Genomic DNA, 12,500 nt, shown 5'->3' on the forward strand with positions numbered 1-12,500 from the left:
TTAAAGGAGATTCTGATGATCTTAAGACACGAATAGGTGTATAGACTTCAATAAGGTCTTTTAAGTAAGATGTTCCTACATTAATTTAACATTAATAGGCGCATAAAAAAGTTTGTGCTCTATTTGTAGAGTAGAAATGATGGGCTCTCAAGTTTGAAAGAGCATGTAGGCTGGCTGAATTATTTTATTTCTTCTGCAGTCTCTCGATAGAATACTTGGGGCAAAAGAGCTTTACAATAATCTATTCTACTAAGTATAAGAGAAGAAACCAATAATTTCGTTATATCAATATTCAACATGGCCTTACACTGGCGATTCCTTTTAAATAAAAGTTTCAATTTTAATTAATTTTACAATTATGAGTTTGCAAATTAAGTTTACTGTCAAAATAAACATCAAGATTTCGGACACTGTTTCTAGATATGCTGATTTTACAATCTTAAATATTAATATGGGTAGATAATCGATATTATAGTTTTGGAACTGCTGTTTTCTAACAATATTTCAGTTATGTCATTATTAATTTTAATTTGTTAATTGTCATCCAGTCTTTAACGGCAATGAAACACGACTCCAACCTTCGAATAACTTTGTGCTCATCACACGAGTCAATAGAAAAGTAAAGTTGTTTATCATCAGCGTAAACATGAAAGCCAGCAGAAAAAAAGCTAGACTAATGACATCATTCAGAGGTGCAGTGCATTGTAAATAAAAGAGGTCCTAAGACTGATCCTTATGAAACGCCATAAGGTCAAATAGATGTGAAGCTGAAGTCAAAAGTGCTGAGATAGACGATCATTTAGCTAATAGTGGCTGTTAAGACGTCATTTACTCTAGTACCAGTCAAGTCCGAAAGAAAAACAAAAGAATAAAATCATCCCCCAAATTAAGTTTCCATTTTAAATACTTTTTCCGATTCAAATGCAGATGTAAGACGCTGGCATGAGGTATCATGAAAATTGATAGAGGACTAAACTTGCTAAAATAGATATAAAAGTTGCAAGTGTGACATATTTTGAACCGGTTGTTTAACTTGTATCTAAGAATGATCAATTTTTTGGCAACTTGAAACAGAGATCAATCAGTGCTAACCTCGTGTGTGTGTGTGTGTGTGTGTGTGTGTGTGCGTATGCATGTTTGTTGGGATGGGGGGGGGGTGACTTACCTTATTAGTTTTATTGAGAATATACGCAGCATTCTTATCTCGGTAAAATGTTGGTTTTATTCGTTCTTGAAACTTTGAAATATCTCTGAAGGTCTTGATCATTCCATGTTTAACAGAAAAAGTTATGTCTGGTTTACTGCTTGATGAAAACAAGAATCTGAGTCTTTTAGGAGAAAAAGCATCAGTATCAATCTGAAAAATCAAGAAAAAGAACTTCAAAGTAATATAGATTTTAATAAAATAGCATTTCTAGATATTTAAAGTTGTAGCATGGCTAACAGAATATCATGCTCTTAACGATGAAATGATTAATAAGAACAAGATTCGACTGTATTCATCAATTCTTTAAAAGAATCCAACAGACTTTGTCATCGCTATTGATGGTAGAGGATTACAAACAATCCATTAAATATATACGTATATTATATATATATATATATATATATATATATATATATATATATATATATATATTGTGCAGCTACGTGTTCTTGTGGTACGACACTCGCTTTCGGATCGGAAGGTCCTGGGTTCGAGCCTCGTTCGGCGCATAGTTGAGTCCTTGGAAAAGGCTCTTTACTCACATTTTCTCACCGTACTCACGTGTAAAATGTGTACCTGGCCGTTGACAGCGTTGTCTCTGTCAGAAAAATATGGTAATATCGCCTAACAGGCGTAATGTTTCGTTCTACATGTTAAGTGTTGCTGTTGGTCAGGAACCCCCTGTAAAGCGCTTTGAGCACATTTAGTGGATAATTCGCTATGTAAAAGCTCAAGTTTTTAAAAAAATGCTTTACGTATTTTTAACACTCTAATACATGTATATTTATGTCTGTACGCAGTTATACTCAAAACAAAGGAGGCACGCCGCTGAAAGCAATATAACTGGAAAATATTTGTTTTCATTAATAGATTAAAATTTATAACAAATTTTTCACTTTGACCCATTATCCCTCTCAGAAAAAATACCCACGTCCAAAAGCAAGCCTTACAATGCTGGTAAATCGAATATAGAATATGTAGCAGCGATTAAATAATTTGTCCTGCAATCAAATATATTAAGGAGTATTTCAAGCGTAGAAAAAGACATACCGTAATCCAGTTGCAGCCTGAAAAGAGAAGTCCTTCTTTGATCCCATAGCGTAACGGTACAGTTCGTACTGTGGGAAGAACTGATAATAATTTCTCAAATTAGACGGTTCACAAAATTTTATTGCCTTTTATACTTTACAATAGAACGTCATTTTCAGTAAAATTCTATAGATGTTTTTTTTTCATTGAGTTATTATTTTTAAAATTAAAATTGATAGATGATTAATTGATAAAAGAGAAATACGAAACAATTATTTTAGCTTATCAAAACGTATGTTTTGCGGTCTTCAAGAGATGTTTTTCTATTTCATTTTTGATAAGTTAATCAGAGTTGGCTTAACATTGTCATGTGCTCAGTAAGCATGTGTAAGGTAAGCAAGGTAAAAAGTTACAATTCCCTCTGTACAGCTCTAACGGTGGACAGATCCCCTCTGGACTCCGCCTGTACATTATCTTTGTATTGCGTATAATCTAGCATAAAGAAAATGTGTAGGAAACAGATAGTAACCTAAAGTAGCAATGACTATGAAAAATGTTTTATCTCTTTTTTAGGAAACTTTTTGTCTAAAACCAAAGCCCTATCTCACTGAGTAAAAATGTTTTTGAATTTTGAAAATCCATTCATAAATAAACGAGTTATGCAGTTTCAAAGGTGTCATTTATTTGGATGACCCGCAAAGAGGAAAAAACGCGAAAATATGGGACCCTTTTTCGGCATTTTTTTTTCGACCTTAGGTTGTATCTTGCGTAATAAGTGGATTCAAAGATTGAAACTTGAGCAAATTAGGATGGTGTTTTGTTAAATAAGGGAAAAGTACTCGTCATATTCATATGAAATTTTACAACCAAAAAGAAGAAATGTTCATGTAATACCTTGTCAGCGACAAAACCTCCACGCCCGGTAGTTTTAGAAATATTTTACTCCAAAGAGTAAAAATCTATTTTTAACGGTCTTTTGGTAATCGCACGAGTTTTGTCGCTTGACATAATCTAAAATGACCTTTTTTCTAACTGTGTGCCAACTTTCAGTCATATTCATCGATAAACAGCGTCGTAATCAATTTTTAAAAATAGCATATACGAAACGGTTTCGTCCCATATTTTGACCAGAATTCGGGCACTTCGTGGGCGAAAAAGAGGCCCAAAGATTTGTGCGGGATAGTCATTGCTACCTAAAGGGCTTAGAAATACTTGAACCCTGAAAAGTTATATCCTTGCGCTGGCAGTTGGTCTATAGAGCGACGTTGCAATCTGCGCCCTATATTTTCCGAATAATGTATCTAATAAGCAATCTCATTTTGAAACTTTTTACAAAATTATAAATTTTAGCACATATCTACTGCTTTTGTTCTAAATGTATTGCAGTGCTCTTCATCAACATTCGTTATAAGTTTCGCGTCAAACCCGTACACATCTTATCTTTTCCTCGTTGCCTACAAAGGTGACAACGCGGTGAGGGTGGGCTATGGGAGCTATAAATGAGCAAACATGATCTGCCGCCTTGTCGTTTCAATACTGTTGTGCTCTGTTTTAAAATTTTGAGTTATCCAACTTCCTCCACAAACAACTAATACTCACTCACTCACTCACTCACGCAATCCCCTTCTGGTCTGCCGGCCCTTGATGCGACGCAAGGGATCTTCACTTGGTCCTGTTAGTCGCTATTCTTGGGCCACTTCGAGGGGAATACCCCTCTGCATCATATTGCTCTCTACGATACGTCTCTAGCACTCATGTGAGCCTTTCTTGCCAATGCTTTGGCAGGTGTGCGACCGACTCGCCTCAACCACTGCTTTTCTACACTTCAAGAAAACTTCCTCTTTCAATGTGATCATGCTTTCGTGTGAACATTCTCGGTACCCAACGGCCACATGCCTTTCTGTATGCTTACTGAGCACATGACAATGTTAAGCCAACTCTGATTAACTTATCAAAAATTAAATAGAAAAACATCTCTTGAAGACCGCAAAACATACGTTTTGATAAGCTAAAATAATCGTTTCGTATTTATCTTTTATCTGTAACCCCGGATTCCTCAAACGATCTATCTAACTCCTCTCTATGAAATTCCAAGCCTTTGCAAAATGTCTGTTTTATCCCACGATTGGCTCGGTTCAGGTTGTCAATTTGTTCTTCATTTATTTCGCCATGTGCAGTTTGTGGATAAACCATTGGGATTCCGCTCATTAATGGTGGAGGAGACAGCATCAGTACCAGTAAATCACTTAACCCACCTTTGAACTGTTCAAATGCCAACACACGAATGACCATAAACACGTTTCAGCTGTTCATGAATGTTTACGGATGCACACGAATCTCTGCAGCAATGAACTCGATCACAGCATTCTGTTTATTGCATTAGTTTTTTGTGTGGTTTATTCGACCGACATGTTGGTATAATATAGGTTCTTTCCAATAAGATAAATTAAAATCAAGAAATAGAAGCTAAACAAATTTGGTGACCAAATAGTAATAGAAGAATAAACTACGCACATTTAGATGTATAGTTTATGCTAGTGAGTTTAATTCAATTAAAAATATTATTTGCTAGGCGTCAAGACTTTTCTGTCCAGCCTAGTATTAAAATAATAAGTAAAAGAGGTCCATTTATCAATATTTGGGGGTATCTGTAGTTCAGTTGATTGAGCACTCGCTTCACGTGCAAAGGGACCGTAATCGACCCAGGTTGAAGATGAGATATTTTTCTGACCCCCCCCCTTATCCATGCAGCAGTGATTGGGTAGCTGGGTCTGTTAGATCTGTCGGAAGGTACTTTGCGATTGACGAGCGTCCTATCCAAAGGCTAGCAAGTAATTGCTATTGTTCGTTTCACGTTATATAAACCGGGATAAACTCGGGCTCCCAATACTACATCCCAATAACGGGAGTACACCCCTTTAAAATTCAAACACACCCATGCCCCCCCCCCCCTTTTTTTTTTCTCATACATTAATATTACATACCACAATCAAAAATGAGCTAAAGGTGTCTTTCAAAATTTGAAAAAATCCAACTCGCTTGTTTTAAACTCTGCATGGCAAATACTCATACTCACGGGGGTCATGGTGATAATAAATCGTATTTAATGAATTAGAACCAACACATAGAATTCTACTGCTTGAAGTGTCGAGAGTTTAAAAAATGATACGAAATATGATGAAAATTAAATTAACATTAAAACATGTTCCTGTAACAAATCATCAAAATTCACTCGTGTACTATAATCTCAAAAGTGCGTTTCATTTATTATTCATCCCTCATAACTTAATCCTTAGCAACCTTTTCAAGATTATCCCCGAAAATGCCAAATCTAAAAAATAAAAACCTACCTTTTTTAAATATTTTCTTTTAAAACTCTAGCCCAAAATGTGAACTTATAATTTCCCCTTGACGTAAACAATACAATTCTGAATAATAATGTGATGATTTTCGTTTAGTGTGCGAGAAAAGAGTTAAAATATTGTCTATGTTCAACCATACTATTTGTTGATCTGTTTTCCATGTTCGTCTAGCAATAATAGTATAATGAAAGAACCGACATTATTACCTCCTTTATCTTTATCTTTATCTTTCCTGAGTTGATGTTCTATACGATAGACAAAAAGATAAGTAAATAAATGGATACATAAATGAATAAATAAACAAAACATTTCCTTTAAATGCCCCTGGAAAAGTGAATTTATACTTCATCTCAATATAACACCAAGACAAGGCCGTTGTCAGTCCAAGTGCAGTCCCGTGATGAGTGCAAGATGGGCTAAGCTTCTTGTCAAAGAAATGAGGAGAAACCAAGGTTCCAAGCCGGGTTCTCAGAGTAAGCCAAGGCTCCAAGCCGGGTTCCCAGAGTAAACCAAGGCACCAAGCCGGGTTCCCAGAGTAAACCAAGGCTCCAAGCCGGGTTCTCAGAGTAAACCAAGGCTCCAAGCCGGTTCTCAGAGTAAACCAAGGCTCCAAGCCGGGTTCTCAGAGTAAACCAAGGCTCCAAGCCGGGTTCTCAGAGTAAACCAAGGTTCCAAGCCGGGTTCTCAGAGTAAACCAAGGCTCCAAGCCGGGTTCTAAGATTAAACCAAGGCTCCAAGCCGGTTCTCAGAGTAAACCAAAGTTCCAAGCAGGGTTCTCAGAGTAAACCAAGGCTCCAAGCCGGTACTCAGAGTAAACCAAGGCTCCAAGCCGGTTCTCAGAGTAAACCAAGGCTCCAAGCCGGTTCACAGAGTAAACCAAGGCTCCAAGCCGGGTTCTCAGAGTAAACCAAGGCTCCAAGCCGGGTTCCCATAGTAAACCAAGGTTCCAAGCCGGGTTCTCAGAGTAAACCAAGGCTCCAAGCCGAGTTCTCAGGGTAAACCAAAGTTCTAAGCCGGGTTCTCAGAGTAAACCAAGGCACCAAGCCGGGTTCTCAGAGTAAACCAAGGCTCCAAGCCGAGTTCTCAGGGTAAACCAAAGTTCTAAGCCGGGTTCTCAGAGTAAACCAAGGCACCAAGCCGGGTTCTCAGAGTAAACCAAGGCTCCAGGCCGTGTTCTCAGAGTAAACCAAGGCTCCAAGCCGGGTTCCCAGAGTTTTATGGGGGTTTTTTTTTTGGTATTCACTCGATCATCTTGCCCTTTGATAAAAAAGGGAATTTTTAAACATGCTCAAGGAGTATCCACAGTTACCCTGTTAGTGTTCTAAAACCAGTTATTTAAATTACATTTCAGAAAATAAAGTAGAGCGGGCATTTATATAAAGTTTGTTTTAACCGCAGTTTGGAAGAAAATTGAGAAACGTCATCCAATAAAATGGTGTCTCGATTGAACGCTATATTATGTGAATGTAATATACACAATTCATTTTACCTTTGATATTTGGAACTTTGGCTTGCTTTACTAAAACTTTTCTCCATTAGTGTTTCACCCAATCGCAGGTGCTACTTGAAATTAGATTAATGTATAAAGCGTGTACAAGTTTATGAATAGTGGTTGAACTGTTTATTATATAAAAACTTTTGAAAAACGTCTATTTTTTTGTGACGACCCAATAATATAGTTGTTATATTTTGTTGGAAAAATATTGACTGTTCCTTAAATATTTTCATTCATAGTATCAGGCATCTCGAAATGGGAAAAAAAAGCCTCATAAAGCTTTCCCAGTAAAATATGAAATAAGCCATGTATACTAGGGGTCATTATTCACTGACCACAGGAGTGACCATGTACACGAATTTGAATCGACCTCCACCTAAAACAGGCGCATGGAGTGATGTTTGAGAATAAAGGAACATCTTTAAACGTTTACATCTGATGGAACCACGCATTCCTTAAGCAAGATATACCAGATGATCTTACTACTCGTACTATGGTTTTTTGTTGTTGTTGTCACAATGCCTTGTTTAAATGAAAAGTTGGTTACTATTAAAATTTGTGTTGCTGATTCCTATATAGTTTATTTGATTAAATGGATAAGAAGACATAATTTAATCTCATTTACTGCTTTTTAAGATTACGATGTTATGATACTTAATATCCGAATGTACATTTGATTACAGTTAGTTTCTGTTTTTAGATTATGATGGTATTCTCCTTTAGGCTATAAGTAGCATTTTACCGTGGGTACCATGTAATTCAATTAATGATAATTGTAACCAACCGTCTCAAAACGGTAATATATCGGGGGAGTGGGTCAAATTTCAAGATTGAATTAAGAGCGAAAACCGTTAGAATTACACAGAGACTCCAGTGGTTTGAGAAACAACATACATTCCTCTCAATGTGGTATACCAATTCAAATGAAATTCTTAATTTTGACTAATAAATAAATATTCAGAACCACGTCCAGCCCAACACAATACCGTTTTGTTACGATTAGTCATAATTGTTTGCTTATCAAAACATCGTAAGATATACTTTTTATCCGCAATAACGACGGTGACGACCACGACAATGGTGATGGTAATGATGATGATGATGATGATGATGATGATGATGATGATGATGATGATGACGACGGCGGCGACGACGATGATGATGATGATGATAATGATGATGATGATGATGATGATGATGATGATGATGATGATGAGGATGATGATTTTAACGAAATGCTCCTGTGTAGGCGACAGTCCATTACGGGATGTATGTCGTCGTAGTAGTTGTCGTTGCAATCCTTCTGGAACTACCCTTCTCACCGTTCATATCAGATTGTGAATCTGTGGCCCAGAAGTTTGAATGAAACTACGTGATGTGGGTGCTATCCTTGTTATCGTTAGAAATGCATGAATCTTTCCTTTTCCTTTAAATTGTAAGCAGAGTTTGGGTCCGGTAATCCACGGATGTGACTTTGTTAGTGTATGAGTTGATCTAAATCTCGTAAATAATATTATGATGTTGACGGAATCATTTATCCTTGATATGAGGATGTCCAGTATCAGAATGGATTGGTGCTGTCAGATATGACTAACAACATCCGTTTGTGTGGGTGAAATGTTGCGTTGCTTGCTTGATTTTTGCCTATAAATGCCAGCGTTTTGAGCAGTTACTTCAGATCACTCGGCGGAATCTTTAGGGTCATAGTCTCGCAGTCCCGTCATCGGAGTCTTTTAGGCTCATGGTCTCCAAGCGATATCCACAGCGGAGTCTTTTTGGCTCATGGTCTCCAAGCGATATCCACAGCGGAGTCTTTTAGGCTCATGGTCTCCAAGCGATATCCACAGCGGAGTCTTTTTCGGCGCATTGTTTAGTTTAATAACACGTGTAGAGTTTGACAAAAGTAGTGTAGACCTTGTCGTGCACAAAGTTTGAGCTGAATTAAGCTTTGTTTTAACTCGTCTGGAGTTTGATTGAAGTCGTGTAAGCTTAGATGTCGCTCACTACATGTTCGGCTATGTGGTCCAGTGGTATGACATCGGTTTCGGAACGGAAAGTCCGGGGTTCGAGCCTCGATCGGCGCCTAGTTGAGCCCTTGGAAAAGGCTCTTTACTCACTTTCTCTCACCGTACTCAGGTGTAAAATGAGTACCCGGCCTTTAACAGCGTTGTCTCTGTCCGAAAAAATGTAATATCACCTAACAGGCGTCATGTCCCGACCTACATGTTAAGTGTTGCTGTTGGTCCGGGACCCCTTGTAAATCGCGTTGAGCACGTTTAGTGGATATTGCTCTATATGAATGCTCTTTTTTAAAATATATTTTTACATGCTTGAGCTGCAGTGAGTCGTGTTTAGCGGCAAGATTGAATTTGTGATTCTTGTTATATGATCGGCTCGGTGTCTGAGCCTTTGGAGGCCGGGCTTTAATAAGCTAAATCAGGCTATGCTCTCATAGCTTGAAAACTATAGAAACTGAACTTATGTCTGAACTATAAATAACCAATGACGGACAATTTGCTATTAATTATTATCAGAACATTTAGACCATTTGGTCTGGTTGATTGTGATTTTTTTTAAACTTGAGCTTTTATATAGCGCAATATCCACTAAATGTGCTCAAAGCGCTTTACAAGGGGTCTCTGACCAACAGTAACGCTTAACAAGTAGAACGAAACATTACGCCTGTTAGGCGATATTACCATATTTTTCTGACAGAGACAACGCTGTCAACGGCCAGGTACTCATTTTACACCTGAATATTGTGAAATCAGAACATTATCAAGAAGAGATAAACTAACATTATACCCTACGTGTTTACTGTGTGTTGAACCCCAAGAACACTGCTCTGGTTTCTCGTACTCGCACACCTCTGGATTATAAGTACATAGTTTGTTAAGTATTAGTTACCTGTATGACTACGTTTTTTAACGCTGCGCTCCGTCGTTTGCTGGTCCCCAACAAAAAACGTTATCTTAAAAGAGTTCTCCACTGGATACATTTCTAAGTGACTATAATCAAACTTTCTTCCCAAAAAAAGCATCGTAGTTCCCATCTCCACGTGAGTCTTGCCATAAGGGATCCATGGTTTAGCGAATAAAGATGCTTTAATGTGGAATATCTAGAGGACAGAAAAATGTACATGCATGAGATTGAAAATATATTGCTAGTAATCGAATCCAACTATCTCAACATGACAAAAAAGCTTTAAGGATAATTAAGAGTTAAGTATTCACGCATCTTGTATTATTGCAATTCCGGACATGTTTTTTATTGCTATTTTCTATTTCTATTTTTATGTTCTGGGTTTTACGGCTCTTGGGACGGTTTTAAAGCATCTCAGCGCCATTACGATAATTTAATAATTAAGATAATATAAATTCCCTTTATTCATCTCATAAGGGAAAGTTGTCTTTAGGGTCTATTCTAAAGGAAATTGGAATAACTTAGGCTTCGGCCGCAGTGCAGCGCCGCAATCTGAACTAGGATGAGACGGCTTGCTCAAGGAACCTGTTTAATGTTGCACCACTACGGTTCAACGGTACAATACAGTCGATTTAGAAATGTGGAAAACAACCTGATTGGTGACGAAACATGTATTTATATGCATGACCCTGAAACAAAGCGGCAATCTGCAGTGCGGGTCTTTCCTGGTGAGACGACATCTCTGAAATTCAAGCGATCCGGCAGCGTTGGAAAGCAAATGATGTCTAGCTTTTCAATAGGATTCAATAGTCTGATGTCACGTCCGTCCAGCAACCAGCAGCTTGGTTCTAAACAAATAAAATCGGTACTATTTATTATTCATGTCCGCTAGAACCTTTTTCACATGTCATGTGATCAGAATGTATTAAAGTCAAAACATGATCAGATTTATAATGTTTTTCTCCTCTGGATATAATTTTATGCTCGTCGCAGAAGTATTTCATTAGGGCGTCCGCCATTGTTCCGATAGTTTAGAACCAGTTACTAAGTTACGATGCGTCATTACGAGGGAAGTGACGACATGACTGTTGAAGCCTATTAAAAAGGTTTTCATCGCCACAGTACCACTCCAATACAGACGTACTGTCACCTCAGATTGGTATGTTGACCACTGCATTAGCCAGTTTTAGAGAAGCGGGGAAAACAGCGTTCAAAGACAGGCACAAGAGGATTGCTATAGCACAATGATAGCGCGGCCATTGCAATAGTGCAGTAGACCTGTAAATGAGCTCTATAAAAATTGACTGAAACTGAAACTTTTCGTAATTCGTCGTAGCGGTAAAATCCAAAGAATCAAAATGAAAGGTAACCAGCAAGCTCACTTGAGCAAAGCAATGGCAGAAAACTAAATTGCGAGGGAATTAATTAGGCTACTTACCATTGTTCCTTGTAATTAGGTACCCAATCAGTGAAGAAACTTTGAAACGGTCAACCAGTTTGTTTACAACATGAGGTAATCGAGCTGTGCTTGTAGCAATCATTTAACTTTCGATTTGAAGGTGTCTACATAACGAACTTCCGGTGTTTCGAATTTTTCTTTCTCATACTTTTTCTGTCCTTCAAGTAAATGTGGTCAATTTTGGCTTAGACGAAACAGTAAAATTTATCGCTCGGCGGCTCAGTTAAAATTGGCTACGACAGGTTTCGAAAGTGAAAAAATAATTTCACGAAGGCTGTGTGAAAATACACTGGGGTGTGTTCAGACACGGCAATTCTAAAAAGCGTCGCTTAGCCTTGGCAATATATATCCATCATTAATATAAACGGCCCATGAGCTATGCGTGGGGCTGTGGAACATTCCTAGTTAACTTTACAGTCAATCGACTACGATTCATGAATTCTTTCTTTATTCATTTCTTTCTTCCCTTTTTAAAAATATTTGAATTTGACGAATTGACTGATTTCAGTTAATTGACTGAGAATTTACAGGTCTAGTGCAGTTCTTGACTAAAAACAGCGTTAAAATCCTATTCCAACCTCCCTATTCTCCCGACCTGGCCCCCTGTGATTTGTTTATTGTTCCCATTTGTCAAAGAAAGACTCATGAAGATGCCGTAAGGGATTTGAAGATCAAATTTTTCAGCCACAGCACCGGAAATGTAGTAAAACTGCTTTGATTCTTGGTTTAAGAGGATAATAATAAAAGGATGATGATGATGATGATGATATTAATAATAATAATAATAATAATAATAATAATAATAATAATAACTATATGAGTAATGATGAAGATTTGAGAAAGAGTAATCGATGAGGATTAGAAAAGATGTAGACATAAGCGGTGTGTCTTTTTTACGAAACCCGCCGAAACCCTGCGAAACCCGCCGAAACCCGACAAAGTTATGGGAAGTAGGTGGCAGTGGGGAGTGAACCTAGAACTCAGGGAAGTGTACACCATTGGGGAGTGAACCTGGGACTGGGTTTT

General features: G+C 37.7%; 2 protein-coding genes across 3 annotated transcripts in view; both read right to left on the reverse strand.

Moving 5' to 3' along the window:
- Positions 1 to 12,500, reverse strand: part of LOC144973588 (zinc metalloproteinase nas-6-like) — a 699,617-nt gene that overhangs the window by 160,067 nt on the left and 527,050 nt on the right. The window lies entirely within an intron of this gene.
- The window catches only part of LOC144973580 (uncharacterized), a 149,821-nt gene that overhangs the window by 79,163 nt on the left and 58,158 nt on the right, over positions 1 to 12,500 (reverse strand). For both annotated transcript variants that reach the window (XR_013645582.1, XM_078916205.1), the window contains 4 exons: positions 10,001 to 10,211; positions 5,805 to 5,843; positions 2,258 to 2,337; positions 1,166 to 1,357 (listed from right to left, as the gene is read on the reverse strand). Coding sequence is in view for 1 of the 2 variants with exons in the window: in XM_078916205.1 (XP_078772331.1) it covers positions 1,166 to 1,357; positions 2,258 to 2,337; positions 5,805 to 5,843; positions 10,001 to 10,211 (522 nt within the window). In the remaining variant the exon portion in view is untranslated. The remainder of the gene's footprint in view (positions 1 to 1,165; positions 1,358 to 2,257; positions 2,338 to 5,804; positions 5,844 to 10,000; positions 10,212 to 12,500) is intronic.

The sequence above is a fragment of the Berghia stephanieae genome, chromosome 5 (assembly GCF_034508935.2).
Source record: "Berghia stephanieae isolate SIO BIC M18660-M18661 chromosome 5, UCSD_Bste_1.3, whole genome shotgun sequence".
NCBI classification, from domain to species: Eukaryota; Metazoa; Mollusca; class Gastropoda; order Nudibranchia; family Aeolidiidae; genus Berghia; species Berghia stephanieae.